Source organism: Coturnix japonica, chromosome 3 (assembly GCF_054131305.1).
Source record: "Coturnix japonica strain WE chromosome 3, WE-NBRP24, whole genome shotgun sequence".
Taxonomy (NCBI): domain Eukaryota; kingdom Metazoa; phylum Chordata; class Aves; order Galliformes; family Phasianidae; genus Coturnix; species Coturnix japonica.
The window spans coordinates 39,321,662-39,349,396 of record NC_140665.1 but is presented as its reverse complement, the minus strand read 5'-3'; the positions used below and the strand labels follow the sequence as shown (position 1 = coordinate 39,349,396).

At 43.4% G+C, this 27,735-nt stretch overlaps 1 protein-coding gene across 2 annotated transcripts; it reads right to left on the bottom strand.

Moving 5' to 3' along the window:
- Positions 1-1,655: 1,655 nt before the first annotated feature.
- On the bottom strand, positions 1,656-27,192 carry CAPN9 (calpain 9). Of its 2 annotated transcripts, XM_015857950.3 has the most exons (20): positions 26,717-27,176; positions 22,460-22,529; positions 21,919-22,037; positions 21,326-21,459; positions 20,614-20,782; positions 20,147-20,230; positions 19,795-19,880; positions 18,545-18,622; positions 15,380-15,540; positions 14,544-14,701; positions 13,693-13,901; positions 12,882-12,918; positions 11,921-12,001; positions 11,347-11,404; positions 10,729-10,793; positions 8,653-8,721; positions 7,170-7,248; positions 6,841-6,957; positions 5,771-5,829; positions 1,656-4,970 (listed from the first exon to the last, which is right to left on the bottom strand). In XM_015857950.3, the coding sequence occupies exons 1-20, from the start codon at positions 26,927-26,929 to the stop codon at positions 4,944-4,946; spliced, it is 2,073 nt and encodes a 690-aa protein (XP_015713436.2). In that variant the 5' UTR covers positions 26,930-27,176; the 3' UTR covers positions 1,656-4,943. The 2 variants fall into 2 exon arrangements, with proteins under 2 accessions (XP_015713436.2, XP_085397467.1); XM_085541341.1 differs by lacking the exons at positions 1,656-4,970; positions 5,771-5,829; positions 6,841-6,957; ... (3 more) ...; positions 11,347-11,404; positions 11,921-12,001 and adding an exon at positions 12,023-12,785 and having other exon boundaries at positions 26,717-27,192.
- Positions 27,193-27,735: the final 543 nt, after the last annotated feature.

Genomic DNA, 27,735 nt, shown 5'->3' with positions numbered 1-27,735 from the left:
ACTTTCTGTACAATGGCTTCTCCAGCTCTCAGGAACTCAGAGCATTTCTGCCTCTGCTCTCCTTGCCCTATGTCCTTGCTAAAACTTCCTGTGAGTTATTCATCAGGTAAATATGCAAAAAGAGCCATCCATCCCATCAACATATGGTGACAGTGACTGAGAGCTACCCTATTAATTGCTGACCCCATTTCTATTTTGGTCACCTAGCACATCCTCTAGGAAACGAATGGGATCAGACATGGTAAATCCAATCTCTGTGGCCCCAGATAATCTGTTTTCAAGCCAGAGTGGGTGCTGAGCTGTCTATCCTGACAGCCGGCTGCAGGGCAGCTAAGGGACTGCAGGGCAATGTGGCTGCAGCCCAGGAGACTTGTGTCAGTGCTCCTGTATACAGTAAATGGGTTTGGTACACAGCACTGTGTCCTGCAGTGTCCTGATGAGGTATGGCGTATGCCACTCTTGCATGATGCACAATGTAAGAATGCATCTCTCTAAAGGCACCACTGATTAATTCCTGGATGGCTTACAGCCTTTCTTTTGGGTATCAAATTCATGCAGAAAGGCCACCTGTCTACTGACTGCGAGATGCTGAAGAAAGGTACATGTGATTCAAATTGCTCAATGGTTTTGAGCCCGGATCTCCTGTTCCAGCTCTGGGCACTGTGATTTGAGACACTGTGCCTTACTGATAGGGATCTTTGCAGCTCCCAGCGCTGCACATGCTCTGCCGAGCCCTGAAACAAGGTAGCCTTCAAGATATCAGTAATGGTGGAAGGTATACAATGGGATTTAAAGGTGATTTGACCATCCTGGTGGTCAGACAAGGTGAATGCTTGTCAAAAAAAACACTTTACCACTAAGAGGAGCAGAAGCTGCGTCCCAGCTGTTCCCTCCTTGGGCTGGGTGCCCAGTGCTGGACTGCAGATCAGGCACAGCAGCATCTGGAGAGCCGGGGAGACAGATCCATGCTCCCCAGCAGAAAAGGGAGCTCTGCTGGGATCCCCAGCAGGCCAGGAGGGCAGGGGAGGCCCGGAATCTTCCAGAACAATGCAGCAGTTTTCCCTCTGAGCAGCTCGTCTCTGCTTTATTTGTGTCCCCAGCTGCTTAGCAACTGGATAAAACTGTCACAAGATGCTGGTGTTGCCCTCCCTGCCAGGGCAGGGGCAGGGCTGCGTCCCATAGTGCCGCCTGCCAGAAGAGTGAGCAGGGTCCTGCTGCCTGCGGCTGTGCCCAGACTCCAGCCCTCTCCTGGTCTGACAATGCTCTGGGAGAACACAGGCCTTCTCCCTGCCGGGTGGCCTTGCTCATTAGTGCTGACATCCCTTTGAGGGCCACGTAAAGGGCAACAGATGAAAACAGAGTTGTTGGGAGGGCAGTTTATAATATCACTTGTCCTTATAAGTGGCTGACGTGCAAAAGATAGTTGTTTGCGAGAGTTGACAGCTTGTGTTTACCTCGATCTGCAAGTATTTGTAATTCAGTTCTAAAATGATGAAGCTCTAGACATACTGGGAACATTACAAATGACCCTCAGCGCTCTGATGTGCTTCCAAAACATGCGCTGCCACAAGCTGAAAAGCATGAAGACTCAGATGTTTCCGGGGAGAGACAAGGAGATGATGCAGTTGAAATGAAAATGATGGAGATAACTCATCTATCTCTATACAAATATTTAATTTTGATGGCTGGCAGCAACCACAACTATTACAAATGGGGAGGAGGCCTCATCGCTCTAAGCATCTCTCCCGCCTGACGCCACAGCACTACAAGAAGGAGCTGGTGCCAGCAGTAGGCCCGTGCCTTGCTTTTCATTCTCTCCCACACCTCCTGGCCCTGCCGTGCCTCAGGCTCCCCTGTGCTGGTGGATCAAGAGTCTGGGGACCAACATCACACCTCATGGGCATTGGAATGGACGTGTGACAGAAACAGGATGTTTTGGAGGTGGGTGGCACTGCCAAAGATTGGGCATCACTGAGCTTTGCAAAGAAGCATGAGGCCCACATAGCATCCTGAGCATCCTGTCCACATAGGAGCTCCAAATTTTGGTGCTTCCATCTCTGTGTGGAGAAAGTTTTGCTGTTTTTCAGTTTATGTTTTTATGGCAGTTCTTCGTGGTTCTCTGTGCTAGGTTGGATATTTGGAAAAGTTTATTCTCCAAAATAGTGGAGAAGATGTGGAGGTGTTCAAGAACTGTCTGGATGTGGCCCTGAGGGACATGGTTAGTGGGCATGGTGGCGGTGGGCTGATGGTTGGACTTGATCTGAGAGATCTTATCCAACCTAAATGATTCGATGATTCTGTATCTCATGTGACTAGGGCAGGAAACCTCTGAGACTGGAAAATCCATTGCAAAATCTACATCAGAAACTGATGATGGAGGTGGGTGGGCCAGCTCTGACCAGCATCTGGCCTAAGGTTTCAGCAGCAGGTTTTAGGGAGGCAGTTTTTGTTCTGAGAGGGAACAGAAGAACATGCTCAAATTGCAGCCTTGTGGCTAAGTGATTTTTTTTTCCACCAGAAATATGTCTGAAAAATGCATCTGATGTTTCCCATTAAAGCAGCCATTAACATAGAAGCAGGGCTCCCAGCATGAGCCAGTACTTGCTGACAAGATCTGTGTGCACCACATTAGGGAATGTATAGCTCTCACGGCTTCCAGACCACCCTAAGTGATTTGCCATAGCTCTTGTAATGATGCAGAGCCAAACACGTCTATACCTCATGTCACAGAAGGCAGAAGGATCTGACTTCAAACTCCTTAGCTAAAATAAAGGGAAGCCAGCAAGCCCAAGGCTCTGCTTCTGGGCATTGGACTGCCTTCCTGCTTGAGAACCAAGTGCTGTATGGGACTATCGCATTCTGACGGGGCTGTGAAGTCAAGCATCTTACACTCGCCCACCCATTCACTCACACAAGCAATGTAACAGCAGAATAAAAGCTCATACCAACAGGAAATTATACAATCCTCCACCTTCAGATGCCCCGACTCCCAAGGTTGCTTTTCACTTTCAGAACAGGGCCTTATTGTAGTTTGCAAAGGATTCAGGCATTAACTCCCAGATTCCTTGTGATACAGTCAGCAGGTAACTACTCTGAGTGGGCAGAAAACAAGCTGGGGTGTTTTCATCTTAAATGCATGAATTTTCACTTAAATGCAGAGGTTCTTACTTGTGCTCCATTGCTCTAGCTTCAGTATTTATCACTTTCTTTTATTAAACCTGATCTCTCCAAGACACCCCCAGCTCTGTGTAGAGAAACAGAAAGCTACAGTGGAGGAGCCAGAGATGGAGAAGTGTCTTCTGCTTAGCTTGTGAATATTGCTTCAGAATGAAAATGTATTACAATAAATTTGTATCAACATCCAAGCTCACACAGTGAACCAGCTAAGAATTCATTTGAGTTTCAAGAATGTGGCTAAATATTTATAGGACAGTCTAGATTCCAATGCAAACTTGCACAAATTTAGACAGCTGCCTCCAGTGCTGTGGAAAGCACATGCAACCAGAACATCTGAAAATCAATACATCCCATAGGGTTGAGTACCTCGGTTGGCTGCATACTGCAACCACTACCTTTCTGTCAGCTTTCAGTTAGTTCCAGAGCATTTTCTATACAGTTACCAGATTGCTATTTTTGGGAAAAGAAATGGGTATTTTAACCATCATGATCCTCATTATTTCTTCTTCTGGTAGTTTGAGCTTCATCTTTATTGCAGCTTGATTCTCATTCCAGAATTGCTCAGTAGGTCTAAATCTAGAGAAAGTAGAGCCCTGGCTGTCTCACTGATCCCGGACAGTAAAGAATACAAAGCTCTTCTGGGGCCATCTGTTTTGCTGCAAGAAAGGCTTTCAGAAACAAATCCAGACAGTTGATTCATTATAAAATAGACATAAGTTATGAAGATATTCATAGAAACAAATCCATTGAAGACCTCTTAAGTTCCTGGCTGTTATTACTGTTATTTTTTAAGTCAGCACTGACTATCAACATCACATGAATAATGCAATGCAAGAGACAAATGCAAAATAGCAATAGCTGCAGAGATCAGAGCCTCACCACTGGTAGCATTTAGATCATATAATATGATTGTAATTGCTCTTCTGGAGGCCTGGTTGTTGTGGGATAAAAGCCCTGACTGTGGGTGGGGGAAGATGTCCCCAAGCAAGAGCTCACTGTCTCCTGAGCCATGTGTGTCTCTGAAGATGCAGCCAAGCTGTGTGCAACTGTGTGCAGACTCTGGCTTGTGGGTCTTGCTATGGTCCAGACAGAAGAGGAATTGAGGGGAGTGAGATGCAAGAAATTTTTCTCTAAATTAAATCAATGATGAACATCAGGTCTTAGCTTAAATAAACATCCTTCTAAGGAAGCCTGGACCAGGGATCTATGTCCTAAGTACATATTCAGGGATGGACTTTCATCCATCCATTCCCTTCGTGGAATAGCAGACTGAAATTAATGTGGCTGCAACAAGAGGCTTGTTATGTAGCCTCACAGCAGGCCTGGAAATAAATTCCAAATTGAACAAAATTTTATGCAAACTTATATTTTTAAAAGCATCTTACAGCAATCTGTAGCCAAGCAGCAATAAAGATGCTTAATCATTGCAGTCTGAGCTGGGCTGAAACTAAATACTACTTCATGAAAGACCATGTTTACTCAGAGGCATCAGTTTCAGTCTGCTTGAGAGGCGTGTGTGCCCCATCCAAATATCTCTCCCAGTAACAAACCCATCGACAGGTTTTATCAAAAATAAAAACAAAATGGGATCTGACTGTTGAACTCCTGAACACAACAGGGCTGGAGACCAGAAAGATGAGCAGCGTGAGCCTTCCTCCGCAATAAAGCTCCTGGTGAAGTCTGCATGAGAAGGGCATCACAGCTGTTGGGGCAGAAGTCATGGCAGTGATGGCACAAGAAACTCAAGGCATCCAAGTCCGACTTCCTCAGATATTCATTGCCAGGTTGATGAACTAATATTGAAAACAAAGATCAAATGTACAGTAAGTAATTTCAGGCCCTTCAACTGCCTCCCCAAATGAAAGAGCAAAGTTCAAAAGCACCGCCTCACTCTGATTTGACCCCACACAGAGAAGGGGATCTTTGTTCACTGGCTTTTATGTCCTGTTGCTACATGGAGACTAGTATGCAAGCAGGACTTTCCAGCATTTACTTCTGTGCTTGGAGGGAAGAGGGTAGAGCTCTTGGAGCACTGGATGCCAATAACAGCACTGTGTTTATTTCCTTTACCGCAGCCCACATGAGCTTTCACATTTGTTGTGCCAGGGAACTCAATGTGCATTGCCCCAGGAAACTTCGGGTGAGTGTAAGATGAGAGACAGAGCATGTGTGCAACAGGAAGACAAAGAGAGCACAAAGAAAACAACAAGCCTGTGCTGAGAAGCTGAGGATGCACATTAACTGAGATGCTGGTTTCAACTCCTGAGTGATTTACAGGGAGGAAAATGTCCCATCCTTGTTTGCTGCCTCTCCTTTCCCCCATCGTGAGCTGGCACCCAAGGAAGGTAAAAGCAGAAAAGCCAGAAGGGGAGATGGAAAGCTGTCTGTTTGCAATGGGGCAAGGAAAGAAAAAGCACCATGGGGACGTTATCTGTAAAATCACAGCCCTGCTGAAATCTCTGGCAGACAGTCTCTGCCACAAACACAGATTTCACCTGAAGCATCCCATAGAAAACCTCCTATTTTTATGTGAGGACTGAGCTCTAGAGAAGCCCCATCATTTTGCCTGGTGTTTATGAAGCTGTGTTCATACCTCGCCAATGTTCAGGTTAATGAAATCCTTGTTTTTCACACTCAATGCTTGGAATACTCCTGAAATGAAAAACAGGACACCAGAGCTATAAATACGCTTCATTCATATTCATGCATCAGCTCCCTGTCCCACTGTGGGCTGTGCCTAGGACAGGGAGGGCCTGGCGCAAAGTCTGGATGCTTAAGGCTGCTGAGTGGTGGTGGCTGCTCTGAAAAATGAATCCCTTGCAAGAGGAAAAGTCTTGCTGTCTTCAGGCCTCTGTGCAAGTCTCACATCAGGAATCAAATGGGTGTGAATGTCTAAGCACTCAGATTTGGATAGTCAGAAATGAAGTCAAACAATTTGCATTTCTTTATCTAATTTTTCTTAGTACTCTATGCTTCTATTGTCATGGACATAACTGGGAAGTAAAGAGAAAAAAAAACAAAAAGTGAAACATATCACCCGGTAAACTTCATTGTGATTCTCACTGAGTTGAGTTGTGCTGAGTTTGGAGCCATGCTGATGATCACTTCAGTATATATCCAACCGTTTTTACCTGTCTCTACTGCATCTGCTCCAGAACAAGTGAGACACTGCGTGCGAATGACCTAAGAACTAAGGTGCCTGGATTCAGCCAATCCAAAAGAAACCAGAGGGAAGTTGTGACAGTGAGTTTGAGTACTGGTGAGAGTAGGGGTTGGACCCAACACGACACACAACTGCTCCATATTTTTATGAGTGAGATTTGGCTAAAAACAGGCTGGGCACCACTAGTCCAATGGGTGAGCCACGAGAAAAGGACACAACACAGACTTTGCCAGCATTCTTTACATGCCTTCTGCATTGCTGTGGAGTTTATGAAGCTGGCTATATTCACATGGGGAAATTTTCCATCAGCAGCAGAGCATTTTTCTCTTTACAGGAGAAAAGCTATTCTAAAAACCGATTCTAAACAGAGCTATTTTATGTTAGCCATTGAATATACATACTTCACCTCAGATATTATGCAATATGCTTGAAGGCAACCAAAAGTGGATTTACTCTTTTTCAAAGGCAAAGAAATTCCAGAGGAAGAAGAAGATACTCACGACTTGCGTTCTCTAAGCGAATTAGGCAGTTTAGAAAATCATCAAAATCAATCTGGAACTGCTCATCAGAGTATCGCAGGACAATCAGCTGCAGCAAGTAGTTGTTGAGTTGGTATCCTTCCCAAACACACAAAGGAAAAATGAGCACCCTCATAGAACAGGTAGGAATCTGCAAATCTGTACTAATGAATGTTGAAAACCAGTTAATGGGACTTAGTGCTTCTTGCATTTAGGGGGTGCCCAGCTGGCATCATCAGTTGCAACCATCTTTGCCTACAGGAAATATGCCTGACTTGTCTTACCTGTAGAGCTCATGGTGCTTGTCTTACCTGCAGCTTTGAGAGCACTGCGAAGCTCATAGGAGGACATGGAGCCAGATTTATCAGAGTCAAATCGAAGAAAGATATTCTGTTATGAAAGGAGCAGATGGAAGGCTCAGTATTTTCACATGAAAGGGAAGGCAGAAATGGCACACAAAGGCAAGGTGCTTATCTCTGTGTGGCATAAGCACTCGAGAAAGCTGACAAGACTTTAGACTAGATCTAGCTTGATCTGCAGTAACTGAGAAGAAATTCTGGGACCCAGTTCTCTGTCAGATGAACAGGCTGTTGTGAAACTTAAACAAGTACTGCCAAACCCAAGCATTCAGAAATAATGAAGTGCTCCTCATAAAAAGAGTTCTGTGATTTTTAAGAAGTAATTTCATCTGAGAAGGATGTATTTTTATTTGTCTTCTAACTTCCTTCTCCTAAGGCAGCATCTTGAATCTCTTTTCGTGTTTTTCTCTGTAATTCTGAAGGTAGAAACATGTTGTTTAACAAGAAATTGAGATTATCCCTTATTTTGCTTGTGGATGTAAAGGTTATGATACTCATGATACACCTGGTGTATCTTATGATACTTATGATATCTTATGATATACCTGGTGCAACTGGCTTTAATTTTGACCTAAGTATTGAATGATTAAGTTGGAGTTCAAATCCATCCTTTTAATGAGATGACAAACACAAATCTCCCTTAAAATATGAGTTAAATAGAGATGTTTTTACATTGTTTGAAATTTTCTATCAGATATATGTGCAATCCTCTTACAGAAGACAAGAATTCCTCAAGCTTCCTTATTAAAAAACAATGCATCTTTTGATAAAGGAGGTATGACATTAGGACCCAGAATAAGCATTTGCCATTTCTGATGGCACAGACGAGAAGCAGAGAGCTGCATATTTTGAATGCTTGGGTGAAGTATGAATTCAGAAAAAAACTATTAATGGCCATGAGGAAGCAATTATGATGCTTTTATTTGAATATTCAGTCTGTGCCCTGATTCTGAAAGTCTGCTTCTTTTTACTGCCATATACAGCGGCAGGGAAATGTGTTTAAAATTGGAATCAACTTTCCCAGACTTCAGTACTTTTGACTACTGAGAGATCAATAATGGAAATACAGTGACTTATGATTGTTTCCTACTAGTGATGAACCATCATTTTCTTCTCCTGCAATGGAAACTCCTTAAGTTTCATTTCGATTGGATTCCCTGGTAGTGCCCACTACATTCTTTGTCCCAAACATACTTGATTTCCTTATAAAAATCTCTTTTATTTCCAGAAAACCATTAAGGTTTAGCATCATGGAAAGCTAAAGATGTCTTTGATGATCCAAAACAAGCAGTATACTTTTAAAACATTTGCTTTGAGTTAAAATTTCTGGCTTATAAACACCCCTGTCTCTATTTTTGTCTGCATGTGCATAATAAGCCTGGCATGAAATAGCTTCTAACGTGAAGAAACAAATACAATGCATAATGTCACCTACTATCCATTTCTTCAGTTTTTCCCAGAAAACTCTGAACTCATTGAATTCCAGTTTCCCGTTGCCACTGGTCTGGTAATCTGAATTAAGGAATATGACACACTGCATAAAGGTGCAAATTCCAGATGAATTTGCTGTTTCTTTAAACATATAACATTACATAGCCTAGTGCCACTGAACCTGATGCGGAATTTATCACGAGGTGCAGATCAAGCAGTTACAGTCATGGCTGTAGCTGTGATACTTAGGGAACACAGTGTGATAGAAAAACACAGCTGAACAATGCAGGCTCCACAGGAATAAGAAAGACAGATTGTTCTGAGGCAAGAACAGCTTTGGATGCAAATGTGATATAAATGATTCAGAGAATGAAATTACCTGATTAAAACAAATTGCTACTGCAGTTGAAGCAGTTAGTCAACCAATGTGTTATTCAGTATTGTTATCTAGAGATGAGGCTTTACTGCAGTGACTCCATCAAAGATTTACTGAGAGTTGTGAGGGAAGGCTGACAAAATCTGGTCTGAAATAATAGTCTGTAAAGTAGTGCTGAGAGGTGGTGACAAGATGTACCTGGACTTCACTATTCCTGAAATGTGAGGGTCTTCTTAATGCCTATTGTACTGAGTTACTGACAGTCCCCTCACTCGTATTCCTCTTCCCCTTCCATCTTACTTTTCAAGACAAAGCCCTTGCTCTTGGACACTAGCTCAGCAGGCCTTCACAATGGCCAATGTGTGCCAAGCTCTCCCTTAAATAGCATGCTTTTGTTTAAGCATCTATACTAGTGATATTACTGAGGGCACCCATAAGTTCCATGGACATTGTCATTCCTATGAAAAGTCTGCCTTTGTATCCAGCCAGATTCTTCCTCCGGGTGTCATATCAAGATTTGTTCCTATCCACACTGCTGCATGGTGACTACAACCAGGGAATTTGATGGTGTGTGACATGGAATGGACTTGCAAGCATCAACTCAAGCTTCCATTTGCATCCTTTCGCTCCTCCAGTGTACTTTAAATGTCATGACCAGAATGGGATGGTTGTGTCTGCATTCCTTATGCTTCCAAAGCAGATGAAGAGATATCTCCCCATTAATTCAACACGATGTAGAGATTTTCTTGGAAGCACTGCAAATCATGGAAACTATTTGGTTATAACCTAAGTAGTAGGAGCTGTCATGCACCAGGGTCAAATGCAGACTCTTGTTCTGCTCCAATACCATGTAAGGATGAGAGGTGAACATGGAATGGCTCCCTACTGAAGCTTGGTTTCTAAGGGAGGAGATTTAGGACTGGTCCATTGTCTCTTGTTGCACATGCATAGTGATGGGTCTGCACCAAATATTAATATTATGGGCATGGCTTTTATAGGATACAGTTTTGTTTGTTTTGGTTTTGTATTGGAAGTGTTTGAGAGCACGTTACTGCCATCATGGACTTGAGCAACTGAAGGAAAACATAAGAATTTACAAGCTGAGCAAGCAGGACAAAACTCAAATGTTAGATAATTGTCTTGTCAGAACTGTATCTGGTTTTCCTCTTGTAACAAAATCAGCTGTCAGAAAAGCATACCACCAAAAACTCGTCTACCTGAAGAGAAGCCATACTAAATTCAACAGGCAGCAAAGCGCTGCAAAGGATGAACCCAGTGGACATCTACCAGGGCTCTGATTTGTCAAATTTAATATCTGCACCATCATTTCGCATTTCTCACAGTTAAGCACGTCCAGAACAAGCATAATGACACCACCCATTTCACTGTCTACAGAAGTCTAGAAAGCCAGCATAGATGTAGACACTTCCATCACAAATACCTAAATTTGGACAGAAAAATCTGACCCACAAGTTCAGCTTGAAGAATCTCAAGACAGAAAATGGTCTGTCTTGAAGATCCTTACCCTGAATTTCTAAAGCAAAATCAGGATACAACTTTCACTTCTTTTTTCTTTTCCTTTCCAGTGGACAGTGTTCTCACATGACACTGCCACACTCATTTCCAATATCCATGACAGGCCCTGCTATGAACAATTACATTCAGTATTTGTTCAGCGTCACAAGCACTTATTTAAAAGGATACATCCGTAAGAGAAATGATGTTTCGGCATGAAATGAGACTTAACTTCTTGAATTTGATGTCCCTTCCTGGAAAGGGAGAATAATAAGAAAGAAATCATTTGGGCAAATCTGCCTTTTACAATTCCATAATAGAAAACAGGATTTCATAAGCTCCGATAGCTGGCTGCTAGGCCTCACTGTGGAAGGACCCGTTCACTGGAACATGACAACAGCCCACACTGCATGGAAATCACAGTCCAGATAGAGGAGGTATGAACTGAAGACATAAAAGGAAATATTATCTTTGTTTCTTGTTATACAAAGGGCCTATAGCAGCACCATGAACTATGTCCAGGTCTTACTAGTCCCACTCCCAGTCTCTCTGGAGCAGAACAGTAATGCAGTGTAAAACTAGCCTCATGGAACTGACATGGATCATGCTGGAGGCAGGGCAATCAAGTGGTTAGATCACAGACTAGATGTTTTTCCAGCTCTGCCCTGGCTGGAGGACACCATGCAGGATTAGTAACACAGCCTTTATTTTTCCATCTGTAAGGGAGCTTAAGAGCAGCTTTTATAAAGTTCTTTATGGCTCTTAACTGCATGCCACCGAGCAACTACAGAGATTATTAGTACTTACTGTTTTGTAATACTGCATTTAGAACATATTCAAGTTCTTCTGCAGCTACTTCCATGTCCTGAAGATAGGGGGGAAAAAAAAAGAAAAAGAAAAAAGACAAATAAAAAAGAAAGAAGCAACCGTTGCTTGAGTGTTTCTAGAATAAGACATATCAAAAACCTCAGAAAATGCCATCCTATTTATCTGCACTTTGTTGCACCTCAGAAAAGGAGAACCATAGAAAACCCAGAAAAGGCTAAAAATCAGCTGGCAAAATACAGACGTGCTGCTGCGCATGAGGCTGTCTGCAAGCAATCTCAAGATGGAACCACTAACTTAAAGAGAAAGAAAAATGCAGCTGGACGCTGAACCAGGTAGGCTCTCTCAGGGCTTGAGTTCTAGTTCTGAACCTCCTGTTTGCTTAGCAGGAACTGTGTCCTTCTACATCTAAGTATAAGGCATGGTGACATCTGGTGCCTAAATGACACACTACAGCTAAGCACACTGCCCCCAAAATGCAACTGGCCCTGGGAGGGAGCAGAATTCCCTCCTCCTTCCTAAGTGTTGCTATGAACCACAAAGATTTTGCACTCACCTTTCCTGAGATCTGTTCAAACAGTGCCCGGAACTGCTTTTCTTCCTCAGTTTCTTGAGGACTTGGGGTTGGGTTTGGAGGCTGCAATATCAACCACAGTAAGAAACTGTAGGTAAAAACATGGTGTTTCTCCTGCACACAGTCCCTCTTTGCATCAGAGGATGCGAAGTATATCTTACAATAACGGTATTTTTTTTACCATGTGCCTGTTCCTCACTTTGTACTACTCAGGTCTGGGTGCATTCCTTTAATGATACTGGACAGATTTACTTTGACCCTGAACATGGCTTTGAGATCCTAGAAATGAAGGGGTACACTTGCTAGCTGGTCTCTGGAGAAGCTTTCTAATAAAGAGATCCACATGGAATCATGGTTTCTCTTGTTTGCATAGGAATTCACACCACAATCAGCAGATTAGTTGCAGGGAAATACTAAAACAGGAGCTGATTTGGATTCAGCTGCAATTGGTGATCAGCAGATAGGTCAGGCCATTTAGGAACAAAAAGTATTTAATCTCTTCACTGGGCACACGTGTGTACCAAGCCTTTCCTTCCAAGCCCTGTGGATACTGGTAGGTTTGTATTCAAAACAAACAGAGGTCTGTGGAAATTCGAATGCCTTTTATTTTTCCCACAATAAACAGGATTTGAACAGATATGAAAGGCCACGTGCAACCCCAATCTAACTGAGTTTGCACTTTCAGTGCACCTGTGGTGGCTGACAGCAGCCTCTGGCCAATCTGACTGCCTTGAAGCAGCAGCAGAAGTATAATGACCGTGATTTTGATTGTTATAGCTCTTTTACCATATTCAGCAGAACTGAATGCTTCAGTCACTCACACAAAGCTGGCAATTGTGGAACATTCCTGGGAAATGAACGTGTTTTAGCCGAAGACAGTAAAAGCAGTGTGAGCTGGCTTACACTGAGCTATCCTCTTGCTATTTTAACTCTGTAGTCTTACCTCGGGAAGATCAATGGCAACGTTTTCATCCAGATCCCTGGGGAAAACAAAACCTTATTCAGTATCTGAAGACGTTCAATGTCTGCTTGGGGTGGGAAGGGCACAAGGCTGCTCATTACATTTTCCAGAGATGAAAGATAAAATTGCATATTTTTTTTTCTCTACTGAACTACTTATGCTTAGACCAAAATAATCAGATAGATTTTTTGCACAGTTCAAATTTTGGCATGAGCCATTATAACAGATTTTAAGCAGGACTCGGTGAGGGCACAGCCTCTGTGCATGCTGTCTGCAAAAGAATTAATCTTATTCATTGTGCACTTTTTTTCCTCAGTATTTTTTCTTTTCCATACAGAATTGTCATGTGGGCAAACTTTGTGAGGAAACAAAGAGGAACCAAACACTATTGCAGCCACATATTACTGAACAGCAGCAGGCAGCTAGCTGTTTTTCCCTGCAAACTTCCATTGGAATCACCATGGCAAGCCATATTTCTCCACCTTCTACACTCCTCTCCAAAAGAGCCAGATTTAGCAAAAATGGGCAAGTGCAACTGCAGATGGATTTTTCCCAACCACTTTGAAAGGAACCAGGCAGATGAGCCTTGACTGAGTTCAGCCTCACATTGGAGGGCACACTGCAGGCCAAAAGCCCATTTTCAGACCTTTCCTTATTTTCCTTACTAAGCAAATAAAAATTGCAGAGTGGCAAAAAGCCCTCAGGAGCCTCCCATAACAGGGTTCTGTCATAGGAATTGGCAGCCTCATGCAGAGGAAAGCACCAAAAGGCCTGGTGCTTTATGCTGACTTACTCAGTGATGGCCTTCTTCTCTGAAAAGATTCTCAAGCAGAAGTCTGCCTCCTGGTGTGGCTCAAATGTGGTTGGAACAAGGATGTAGTCACCTGGTGGCAGCTTGAATCTGTCAGACACTTCCCTTAAATTGATGTAGGTTTTGCTTCTAGCCTTGGAGGCGTGGTACCTGAAGAAATCTTTGCTCAAGTGTTCAACTCCACCAGGGCTCTACAGGGGATTCAAGGCAGAGCTGCATTGGTTGTGGTATTCTGAGGGCTACACCCACCCTCTTCCCACTCATGCACCAAGCAACCTGATGCAGCACAGCCCTGTCTGTTACCCCCTTGCCCAAGAACTCACAGAACCTGTCTCATGCTTTTTGGCAGGACACATTACCAATGGTTCTCTCCCACCCAGAAGACAGTCTAAGGGGACACTAGGGCAATACCTTCTGGCTAGAACATTCCCTGTTAATAGATATCAATCTCGGGTGAGGTGTCACAGAGTACAGTCCTCTTCTGGATGGAGAACACACCTCAAAAGATTTTCTAATCCAAACTTAACACAGGGACAGGAACCACTGTGCATGATGAGCCCAAAGAGGCTCACAAGAAGCAACATCTACTCCCTGGGAGCCAGGCAGGGGAATGACCCAGTCACAGGGCTAAGGAGTTTACCCTGGATACCCTTTGATTCTCCTTTGAAAGGACACCATCCTAACCAACTCAAAATACTCCATAGGGCTTGATGTAACCAAGAAAGGGAGAAAGAAGGGTCCCCAAAATATCTGATGTCTGTCAGGATTACCAATCTGGAGAAAGATGCTAGTATTGATGGTGTGGCTACTGCACTGTAAAAGCAATAGAGCACCTCATAAATGGAGTAGCCGATGCTCAGCATTTCAGCACCCAGCTTCCTGAGTTTACGGCGATCCTTTTGCATCAGTGCTGCTATGAACGTGCAGTCATCTTGACCATCGTCTTTCTCTGTCAAATGCAGCTTGATTTGTGGATTTGTCCAGAAAGTGTCTGCCAAAGTAAAGAACACCAGAACATTTCTCGCCTCAGAATAATACCACAACCACACACACATACACACACACAAAGTAAACAAAGAGGACAATTAAGCTGAAGTTTTGCTCAGAATTATTTTTCCATCAGTTGTCGTGCTTCTTTCCACTCGACTCTGCAGAAAACCAGCCAAATCCCAAAGTCCTTTGTGGAGTTAGGTGTAGAAAAGATTTTAGGGCTGATATTTTATTAAGTTACCGTGTTTTAAACAAAGCTGTCAGCTGGGATTTTGTTCACATAGTTACACTGATTCTGTAGTACTGGTGCCAATGTCGAGTAACACAGTTCAGATCCACAATGCTACTTAAGAGCCACATAAACATGCTGGCTGAGCTGGATTTTTGTCTCATTTTACACTTACTGCTGCATTTTAAGTGACTTATTTAGAGCTGGTACAGCTTGTACAAATGTAAATGAGAGACAAATCAGATCCAACAAACTTGAGAGCAAAGCAAGCAGTTTTTTTTACCCTAAGTCTCAACTAGGACTGTATTTGTACCTTTGGCTGGTTTCTACTAGCTGAAACTCAGCTGGTCTGTCCTATTTCCCCAGTTGTGGCTCTAGGGTAACAGGAGAGGTGGCTGAGAGAAGTTAAGGGCTTCTGTGCCTGTCATTTTCAAGGCAGTATTTACTTGCCTAGAAAATTTCTGCATCCTCCTGCAGTGGATCCCCGGACCCAGCTCCCCTCATGGATGGTCACCTCCCACTTTTGGGCAGTGCTGTCTTCCAGGGAATCTGGAGTCAAGTTGCAGATCTCAACTTTATCAAAATGCACTTTAAAGTCTTCAAACTTCATCCTGAATGAAAGACATGGGAATTAATGGACAATTATTCACTTCAGTGAAGGACACCCAGAAAAGCACTTACACGCCAGGGTCCCAGCTCACATGGATTTGAATAGCTCCAGTGACCGTGAAGATAAGCTGGATGCCCACAGAGGAAAAAGACAGCTCTCATTCATTGTGGTGTGAAACACAAACAACCCTATTGTTATAGCTTGATTTTGACATCTCTTACGCCTTTCTTTTTACACTGTTACTCTCCCAATTTTATTCATTTACAGTTGAGTGTAAGATACAGTGAAGAGACACTGGCATAAAACCAACTGTGAAAAAAAATCCTTAACTAACTCTATCCCCTGGACTTCCAGATCCTAATGCTGAGTTGGATCCATACTGACAAAGAACCAACCAAAGGATGGCAGGCATCCATAGAGGAGCCAAGTTTGCCTACAGATCATCTGTGCTTTCAACACCAGCCACATGGCAGCACTACAATTGACACACTGTGATGGATTAGCCAGGCTGTGGTACAGCTAGCCTGTCTACACTACAGTTAAAATAGCGTTTGGGCCTCTGGTAAGGTTCTTTGGCTCAAGTTTCTTGCCCTTTCCTCCATTATGGATGCCTAGGGATGTCTTAGCAAAAACATGCATCAAACAGAGGGGCAAAAAGTATAATTGGACTTGAGTAAAGACACCAGCCAGCCCTTGAAGGTGAAACAGACGCTACTGGAGCGCCATACAGATCGCAGTACATGTATTTTAAACCCAATGTGTATACATACATGCGATCACTGAAAGGGAAAAGTTAATGCCAAAATACAATCATTTTTGAGTTTCTATGTTGGATAGGTTGAACCTAGCCTACTCAGCATGCTAAGAAGCAGATAATTCATGGGATTTAACTAGCAAGTAAATTGGAAAAGAAATGACAAACCTTCTGGCTGGGGAGCTGGGTATTCAGGGCTGAGCAAAGAGCCAGGAAAAGGGACAGCTGGAGGCAGGCACCCAGCTGTGCACAGTGTGCAGCCCCGGGCAAAGGGACTGAGCAGAGAAACTGCTCCCTCCTGATACAAATTCCTGTAGCTATCCTTTTTCTCCTGTGACTAATGCATAACAGAAAGAATAGAATAGAAGGAAAGTAAGAGCTCTTCAAGACCACATTGTATATCTGTGCTAGAGGCAGATAGGACTCAGCTAGCAATCAGTGCTGCTCATGGGGAGAGCGTGCTCCATTTTTCTGCTGTGTAAGAAACTATGGCGTCAATAATGTACACCTGCTATGGGATATTTTACAACATTTTTTTTCAGTTAGGGATGAAACAGTAGAACTTGAATCCCTGGGATTTTTCCTCTTTCTTGTCAGCTGTTCTCATATATTGCTAGCCTTGCATGCCACAGCCTCTGTTAATTCTTACTATGCTGCTCAGTACATTACAGCAGGATTACAGATACAGTGTAGCAAAATCTTTGCCTCTAATTTCCTGGCCATTCTAGGCAATCTGGGGCTCTTTGGAAGCATGCTGCAAAGCAGATGAAGAAATTGAATTACTTTGCTACACACTGTTTCTAGCAGCATCTCACAAAGATCACTCCAGCTGTCCAGGGAGGCAACCCAAGTCACCACCAGAAGTCCTGGTGAACAGGCTGGCCGAAGGTCCCCCAGCTACAGAAGTAATAATAAAGCTCCATCTCCTCATCTAAACTGTGCCAGCAATAGGAACAAACTGAAAGCAGGGCAGAAGCAGCTCTGTTTATCTTATTCCTAGTCTGACCACATCCATGTCTTCAGGAGTATACCACAGTCATTGATCATGCAAATTCTGTATACTTATCCCAATGGGGGAACCATCAAGGTGTGTCTTTTAAAGGGCAAACAGACAAACACTCCTTAGAGAAATATGCAAAAGTCAAAAAGCATTAGAACAAACAACTCTGATGGACTAGGTGGAAACTTCAGCTGGTCTCAAACTTGTCTGACTTGTTTTGGAAGAATTTATTATATTTTACATATGATTTTATTCCACTTAACCCTTTAATGGAAAACTTCATTCCCGATGGCTTTTGTTTCTGCTCTCAGTGTCTGAGATGCTGTATGAAGAAGACCAATATTTTCCTGGGTGTGCTGAACCTCATTCATTTTGCTGACCTTCTGAGGAAATACTTAGCTATCAGTAGCAAAATAACTAATAATGATCATGTGTAAAGATGCTTAAGTAATCAGATCAGTCACTGGTCCTACTTCCATCAGGAGCTATCAGAGTATAGAACAGATCATTTTATGTGACTAAATGCTGTTCGTCATCTGTATTATATCACCTTTCAAGCCTAAAGTGAACTGATGGGAAAGATTTGGGATAGTGGTTCTTAATATCTCTCTAGATTTATCTCTGTGTAAAAGAGACAAGCATCTGGCACCAGAAAATATGACCAGACACGGCATCAGTAGAGCATGGCATGGCTGACATGGGGTAGGGTGGGAGAGGGAATCTTGTGCAAGTCAGCCATCTGCTCTGTCTGAGATAGTGGATTTGGCATGAAGAATACTTCACACTTCTAAAGCAATTGCTACCACAATTTCCCCCCTTTCCTTTCATCTTAAACCTTTCCATCATTTCACACATATTCTGGAGCTCTTGTACTTTCTGTAACAAGTAGCATTTCTTCTACGTGCCCCCTTCTCTTCCAGGGTATGACTAACATCAACCCTGGAGGCATTTCATAGCTCATACAGTGCAATACAATGCTCCCTTGTGTGCTTGCATTCCTGTTAAGGATTTAAAGGATATTACAGCCATGGGAGACACACAGTATTTGAAATATGCTAATACCACTGACTAAACTGATATTTAAAAAGCTGTTTGTTAATAAAATACATGTGCTCACAGGAAGCATGCAGTACCTGCTCTCTACTGGGAGGAAACTGAGCATTTGATCACTCAAGTTTCTTCCTAATCAATTATTTTGATCACCTGTGCCTTGATTTCTGACTGGAGTCACACTCAGACCCTGTGGCTTACCAGAATTCTCCATCATCCAGAGCTGTCTGAGCCAAGCGCTTCTGCTCTGATGGGCTGACCAAACGCCACTCCAGAGAGCTGCAAGAAAACAAAATGAAGAATTACTGTGAACAATAGAGTGTCCTGAGTTAGAAAGAATATCCTGAGTGGGAAGGGGACCCACACAGATTACAAATACAACTCTGTCATCAAGTCCAACTCCAGTAGTTGAATACAGCTTCAGCAGAGTATATGGTGTTTAATTTCTCCTCACTCAGAACAATGGGCTGGACACATCAGCAAGCTGCTGTTCTTCCAGACGTGTTTTCTTTGAGCAGCACAAACAAATATGGATGCCTTTAAAAGGTTTCATGAACCCCACTACCATTTCATCTAGTGGCATAGACTCAGCTAATGTACCTGGAAGCAGGACAGGGACAAAGATCCCTCAGACTTCCCTGAGATCATCCTGTTTGAACTATTCTCTGCAGTCAGTGCTGGGATTGCTGCCAGGCATTGGAGGTAGGTAAAATGTGGCAGTCAGTAAACGCCAAGATTTCTGTAAGTCACACTCCTCTTTAAATCTGTTATCCACAGGCAGACATTTTGACAAAGTTGACTCAATGGGAACCAAATAGGCTCCTTGCTCTGTGCAGATAAATTTGCTGAAGTAGCTGGGATTTGCCTTCGAGCCTGATCTTGAATGACTTCAAGAACCCACCACCTCTTTGGTCCACCTGTCCCAGTGCTTTACCAACCTTATCATAAAAAAACCTTTTTTTCCTACATCCAGTCTAAATCTCACCTCGAGGATCTTGGCTATTCCTGGGTTTAGAAACCCAGAACACAAATGCAACTAGAGGGGGTGATACAATATCAGTTTTAACTTCATCTGCAGTAAGATTAAGTATGGATATTGTGTTACAAGTACTACAGGGACAGGCTTGTAATAAAAATAAAAAAAAAAAAAAAAAAAATCACTTCAAACATGTAATTTTGGGGAGTGTCTTAAAATTCACTTATCCTATTTATATTAATGCATGCTTTTTGCTAATACTGGATTTCAGGAGCTAAATAATCTGGACAGCATCCCATTAATTGAGCAGCCCTGAAAATATTGAGGATGACATGCCACTGTGACAGTAATATTGTTAAGCATACGCAAATCCTTAATTTAATTATCTGTGAAATTACTGCATCTACAGAAAGCGAGATGTAGAGTAGCAGATTGATTTTTTGCATGGTGAGTGTATATGGTACAGTGCACGCACTTGTCACTCCAAGGCCCGTTCCACTCCACTTGTCCCCAGGGGTTCCTTATTCTTATAAGCTGCACTTTCCGGCCCTGATAGCTCACCTGCAGTAAAAGGAAGCAGAGAAAATACTGAGTGTCATTAGCTAGGGAGCAAGTCTTCTCTAGCATGAATAAGCTGGACAAGTTGGTGTAACAGCTAGGCTAAAGATGCACTGCTACAGGAGATGCGGGAGGGAAAGATGGATGGGAATTTGAATAACTCCCCCAGGATAATTCCTCCCATCTCTTAAGGGTAGTAGGCACTCCTTTGTCTTATGACCAAACTCCTCCTTGCCCTGCACTGCTGACACAAGCCAGAGGGAACATACCTCATCAATGCCAGTTACAGAGTAAGCATGGCCCTTTATGAGGCCAAAGGGTGTCCTGGCTTCTGACTCGGCAGCACTGCTGGTCTGAAATATGGGGAAAAAAATGTGAATAGATCTCTTCTCGTGGTGAGACTGCAAGAGGTGCCACTTAGTCTCTGGAACCTTTAAGTTCTCACAAAGCTATGGCTAGTTTTAATGTCAAGTGACCACATAAGCCAAGATATAAAGTTCACTCTCCCCAAGTTCTCATACTAATGTCATTATTGCCTTAAATACTGTGGCCATAACCTGGTGAAATGTGCTGAATCTTCTTTTCTAAACAACTTTTAAACTAGAGTTACATTAATATTACATATCTATAATTTCATAGCTATTATTTACAAAGTCCAGGGCATATCCAGTGCATATTTTTCAATGCAGAAACCACAAAACTAAGCTGAGAAAATCAGAACCCATTTCTTACTCACATCAATAGAGCAGCCCACCATTGACGATCTTTTCAGAGCTTTTTCTAGGATTTCATAGAAATTGTCAGGAGCTTTTTTAACCTCATACATTTCTCCCACTCCCCCAGTGAAATCCTCCATGGCTTCTATCGTACTGCCTCCTTTCAGAGCTTCATAGCTGCCATTCAGCCTGGAAAACACGTTAACGTGAGACATGCTTTCAAAACTTTGAAGATATCCATTTGTACATACGTATAAAATCACAGCAAGGGCACTGAGATTAAGAGAAGTGTCCCAGAACACACCCAGGAGGTATGTGAGTTATATTGGGAACCTTTTTAATTCATTTGATTCTCCATATCTTAAGGCCTGGGGCTTTTCTTATGTTAGTCCCAGGCTTCAGGTTGGCAAGGGCTGATATCTTTAGATATCAGCAGCTTGTCACTTCCCAAATCAGTTACAAATCTAGAGAGAGCCAGAACCATCATATGAGTCTCAGCAGAGACAAATGGTAGGATTCAGGCTTTGATCCAGCTCTACTGCTGTAATCTGTGATTGTATCTAATGATCTGATGGAAGATGGATGTCTATCACAAAGGATAGACATAATATCTTCATATCAGGGAGGCAGCAAATAATAAGAAAAACAGGATAGAAGCTGTTAGCTTGAATTGTGTATAGCGTATGTACAAATAATGAACAGTGCATGTACAGTGTGGTATACCAGACTTACTTGGCATAGGCTTTCTCTAGCAAAGCACTCCAAAATTCATTGTGTTCAGCTGAGTGCACAAATACCAACCGGTCTTTGAAGGTGGGCAATCGATCATCAATCACAACATCCAGCCACTCATTGTGCTGCCAAAACTATTTAGAAAGGATGGAACATGAGTTGGTTGACAGCGTGTCATTTCCTGAGCATAAGAATTTGATGTCTCAGTGCTTCTAGGCATAAGTTAGTGACAATCAAAAGCTTGCTCAGAAATCAAGGATAAACCATCTACTCCCACTATGCCATGCTAGGCTGGTCTGAAGGAGGACACAGTTAAACTCTTTATTAATCTATAACACTTCATATCCTAAGAGAGGTTAGGGTGGAAAATGAGAAATGATTTGTAAAGCCATATTTCTCTTCACAGAGACTGGCCACATATATGCCTGTAAAAGGCTGTTCCTCAGAATGCAAACAGCAAATTAAGTTCAGCGATCTTAATTTTTCTGAAGTTTCCTCTGGAATAAGCAACATTCCCACCACAAAGCAAACCACAACATGCAACGATCAACTGAGCAAAAATGCTGTCATGCCGTGCCAGATGTTCAACTTACCTGGAAGTGAAAAATCCCAGCATAACCCGGCCCAAAGTTTTGATCCAGCGGGACTACTCTTGCGAGTGTTTTCTCATTCAGTGTGAGAGAAGCTATGGCAGCTAATAGCCAGCAGTCACCTGTGAATTGAGAAGGGGGAAGAAAAAGCTTCATTTTCTTCCATTTGTGAGGAAAAGCATATGTTGTGAGGATGAGGGGAGATGTTGTCGTAGACAGCTGCTATCCCCATTGAAAAGTGATCCTGTGTGTCCCCAGGAAGTGTCTGTGACCAGTGAGTGCAGTTGGGAAGTGCTAAGGGATGTAAAGCTCCTTTGGGCTCCCAGTACAGTTGCATGGTGATCCTTCCCTGGCCTTGAATCCCACTGCACCAGAATGATCCCTGGCAAAGATGAAAGTGTGCCACCAACAAGGTGGTTATGGGCAATGTCAGCAAGGGAGGTGGCTCCATCCTGACTGCTCCTATCAGTTCAGGAGGGACTACATCCCCTCGCTTGTAAAGACATGCCTGCTGCTCTACACAGACTGCAGAGGAATCACTCACCAAGATCCCCTTGGCATATGTCAGTTCTTGTGGCTCCTCCGAGGATAAACTTGGGATCTTTGACAATGTCCTGGAAGAGTGGGAGTGAGACACAGAATGACTGAAAACATGCCAGGAAACATTGCTGTCACTCTGAACCCAGATGTGAGGCACTCTCTGCACATGGACCATGTTTTCCTGAGCAGTGTAACCACCACAAAGAACTAGATGGGGAATCCTCGCTAATTAATTGTAGTGTAGAGCAATTTAAGAATTAGCTATCCTCATTTCCTCCTAATTAGTTGGCTGCTAATGAAAGGCTGCCATTCTTTGTTCACCCATAGGCAACTGTCAAAACATAGCACATCCTGGTCCAGAATCCCAAAGTTAAGCTACAGGCCTGGCTAATGCTTGCTTTTTTTTCCCCAACAGCTGAAAAAGAAACCCTACAATTGGCAGTTTACTTCAAACACAGTATTATGTCTTGTATTTACCTGCACATAATACAGCCTTACGGCTGTCAAACACTATATAGTCTATTTCCTTCTCAAATAAGGAAATAAAAAAAAGTGGACTCCAGCCTTGTTTGTTTTACAGAGTTGGTTTTTAGGAGTTGTTTTCTAACACTACCCACCCTTGTGTGCTCAGAGGTTGGAGGGTATTCTCAAGTATCTCAGTGGGATAGAAAATTTACAATGGTAAACACATAAAAGTGGCAAAACCTCCCCTCCCCTCTCCCCTTTCCAATGAACTGTCAATTGGATTGAATCAAATAGGAAAGAGAGGAAGATAACAGTGATAATATACCACTGGAATAATTATCCTGTAGTTAATCAGATTGCCCTGATATCCTACTGCAGATCCTGTTGCAAGATGTTCTTTTATTTAACCAGCAGTTTGCAAAAAAAAGAAAAAGGTAAACAAAAGAGGAAGGGAAAACAGCAGAGCTCATTCAATCACTTAACCTGCACAGCTGCCCAGAAAGAGATTGGGTTACTCTTGGTTCACATCAGTGCATTTTGTGAGGCCATCAGAGTAGGATGCGGATAGTTTTGTTCAGCTTCTTGCACTTATTCATGAAGCATCTGCCACTGGCTACTGCAGGAGCCCGGGCTGTGACTCAGTTAATCCCTACTGCTGTTCTCATATTTGCCAGCAAAACCTGGGCATGCCCCAAATATGCAGCATGACTTTTAGGTCTGTCAGGTCATGCAATGCTTTGCCATGGGTTTGCAGATGGTTAATGGGCTAGTACTGATGCTGAAGGGGACAGTGGTTTCACTAGACAGAGTAGCTGGTTGTTTGCAGATGTCATGCCTGAGAGTTCAGCTAAGATGCACATAACTTGCAACATGTCTAAACATTTTTAAACAGAAAGCACAGATGTGGTTTTTGGACAGTCAGAGCAGGTTTACTGCAGCAGCAGTACAAAAGGATCATGCTGTGTGTCACTGCATAACGGGCAACGTGCAAGCATTATCCAGCGAGCCAAGCGAAGGCATACCAGCACCACTTTTTCATTTCCTCATGCCTTATCAGTACATTTTGTTGTAATCATCCACTTCCTGTGAGGTGACTGTGCCCAGAAGACATGACCAGCATCACAGCAAACCATGCAGCTCATCATATCAGCCACCTCCCTATTTACAAGAGCAAGTTAGCCATGACTTATCTGTTGATGAGTAAGCTTCTCTTGGCAAAGTCACCCTCCAATGGGCAGTGTGTGCTGAACCACACAGCCCACCTCCAAATTGCTGAAAGCCTTCACGCAGGTCTGAGAGGTTCAAAACTCTCTTGTGAACTGGAAGAGTGGAACATCTGCAGACCACTAGTGAATGTGTTTGAAATGACCCTGGCTATAGCAGCTTAAGCTTTCTGCTTTGGATGTCCATGGCTCCGAGCCCACAGTGCTGCTCTAAGGCAATGGCTATCCTGAATCCTCTGCAAAGTTCACATTTAAGACATGCAGTGGGTGAGCCCAGTCTTTCAGAGAAATACACATCCCTATCCAACATGTAACAGGGACTCTCCCATAGTACCTGGAGCATGGCGGATCACCAACTCTATTCCATCCTTGCCAGAGTGCTATGATAAGGGTGAAAATGACGCATGTACTGTATCTACACATGAGTTCACCTGGCTGTCACAAGCTGATAAGTGGTTTTCTGTGAATTCAATATTGGAGAGTGTGGTCGTTAGAGAAAAGGGGCAAGTCAGCCCTTTCCTGTCATCAGTGCTCTATTTGGACAACAATTCTCACTGCCTACTGTCAGACTTAGCTACTGAAGTACACACCTGCTGGAGTCAGTGAGCCAGCTCTTACAGCTCAGGGGAAGAAAGAATCACTTAGAAGGCTGAGGAAAATGGCACACGGCCACAGAAGAGGAAAGCAGCACCTACGAAGCCAGTCCCACATTTGGGCACGAAGCTGGTTGCATATTTTGTTTGCCTTTGCTGTGGAGGAGGTGACGGTGAGGTTATATCCCCAGTGTACCTGGCACGGGTAAACCAAACAGCCCCTCCCTGTCACCTGGCCCACCTGCTTGTTAAATACAGCCAGTCATGTGTGGATGGGATGGGAGTGATAAAAGATATGAGTATCATGATGGCTGATAATGTAGCATTGATCTTTAAGAACATGCTTTATTTTAGCAGCAGTGCTCCTGGGGAATGTGATTCTCACAGCAAGCACTGCATTTAGCTGTTACCAGGAAACTGTGTGTTAGCAGATATACCGAGATACACTGACATAGATATAAATGCTGCTAAGCATTGTGAGTCTTTCATGGCTCATTGCCTATTACACAGCTGTACAGCTAACAAATGGGAAAATGTATTCAATCTCTGTATCTAAAGCAAGCACAAATGAAAATCAATGAAAAGGAATTTAAAGGACTTTGAATGGACTTGTGTCACATTCTCTGCTACACCAAAGAAAACCAAGAGCTACAGTTTATGAGTGGAAGTTATAAAAATATTCTTAAAGGAATTTTCAGTCTGGGTAGTATGTATACTTTAAGCAGTTCCTTTATAACATTAAAGGACGAGGCCCAGAATTAGGCCCTGCATTCACGCACAGGAGATAGCAATTCAAGGGTGTTGCCTAGAAGCAGGGCAGGGCGATGCTCAGGGAGATGAAAGGAAGCCCCAGTACCAATCCTATGTTTCTTTGGAGTCACAGGAAGATAAATGGCATCCCTTGGGTCTCTATCACATATCGGTACAGGAAATACATGGAGATCTAAGAAAAGCTGAGGCTGTTTAGCGAGGCCTTATTTTTGTGATTCTATTTCTCTGTCTGTTTCCACTATGTAGCTCCTGTCAGACCAGTGGCTGTTCATATTAGGATAATTTCCTTGCTAATTCCTCCTATAGACCACGGGCAAAATATATTTGAATTCCTTTTCTGATTTTTCATTCTTCAGCTTACCAATCTCTAGCTCTCCAAGATAGAGAGCTATTAGAAATCAATGACAGATATACTAGCTTAACAATTTAATTCAGATATAAATTAACAAGGAAAGAGAAAGAGGAATGCAATGAGAATGAATTAATTTATTCTTATTATCTTCTTTATTAATTTTAATTTATTCTTCAGATTATTCTGAAATTCGGATAAGGCTTAATTTCAAAGTGATGACTTAATTTCATTTGTGATGACAAGGGATTACCAAGGTGGCATCAGTGCCATTGGGGCCATCTCCTGGGTTTTCATAGCTGAAACGTTGGGGAATAATGGCTTTAATAACACAGCAGTGGCACTCCATTAGCAATCAGACACTAAGGCATTTGAATGCTTCTCGTGGATTAAGTGAAGCTAAAATGTAGATCCATCTCTAAGCTTATTTTGTTCTTTTTCTCTCTAGTTATCACTATCGGCAAAGGAAAGCTTTCTACTAAGTGAGAAGCTTTCAGACTGTGAAGGAAAAGAGAACAAATGTCAAGCATTAGCAAAGAAATGAAATTAGCCAGAAGTTTTCTGTGGCTACTAGTTAAACATGGGAACCTGGGGTGGTGGTGGGTTTGTGATCTGAGAGCATGTGACTGGTGAAGCTTCAGGCAATCGCTGTGCTATTAATGACTGTTATGCGGGATGCATTAAGAGATACTCATTGAGCCCTCGGCTACTGCTGAATGGCTCAGTGACTGCGGTACGTGCTTCATGAAGGAAATAAGCATCCCTCATTCTTAAAAGTTAAAAGGTGTTTGGTTTTTTTTTCCTGTTTAGCCTTAACTAATCTCACAGAACAGTGCGGTAAGCAGACATTGTGTACTCACCCCAGGCCTCTTCCAGAGGAAGGGAATCGGTGGCTTTTCACTGAAGAAGAGGGAGGCATTATTGGCAGGGAAGTCAGGGTCTTCAAAGAGGCAGCCGCTGCGCAGGCACTCCTGCTTCAGCTCTTGGTAGCTCTTCCCTGAGCTGTGGATGCCACGGGCCTCCTTTGGCAGTGGTGGCGGCCTCGGCTTTGAGTCGTGGAGAAGGTAGGGCATGGCTCCCAATAGGGAGAAGTGCAGTGGGCTGAGGTTTAGCAGAACAGGGCACAAGTGGAGAAATGAGCAGGAGCAGCTCCAAACAGCATGGGAGATGATGAACACCCTGAAAGCAAACAGGGAGGGAAAGCGTCTGGCCTGACCACACCAGCTGCTTGGGTGGGAGTGGGGAGGTGGTGCCAGACCCTCCCTGGGGCAGGACTGCTGTGCCCGCTCAGTGGCAATGGGCCCACCCGGGGCCTGGCACCACTCCCTGCTGCCCCAATGAGGATGTGGGGATGGGCAGGAGGTGGCTGCTGACTTCAAGGTATGCAGCTCCTGAGGAAAGCCCTGGTGGCAGTGAGCCACCGGAGTGAAACTGGAGCTGCAGGAGGGTGTAGCCTTGGCAGCCACTACAAGCTCACCCTTTACATCCGGCACCTGAGAAGAGCCTGGCATGCCTGATGGTGGGGCTGTCTCTCTGGTCAAGCATCGATCATGTTGAAGGGTCAAGATGTGCAGGGCTGGCCGCACGTTTGAGCTGGCAGAAGCTGATGCTGAGAGCTCAGAGCAGGAAAGGTAGCAGGAGATTTTAACTAAGGGAGGGATCCTAAGGGACTGTGCACTGAAGGAGTTCCATGTGCTCTGTAACACAGGATTTTGAAACCAAACACATACTTAACTTGCCCTGATTTCTGGGTTTCACAACCTCTGTTGTGCTTTTGCTGCTTGCCGCATCACATCACACATTAGACAATAGAACACTGTCCTAGAGAGGATGCCAGTACTGAGGATGCTCTGAAGAAATAATGGCAAGGCTTCAGAGC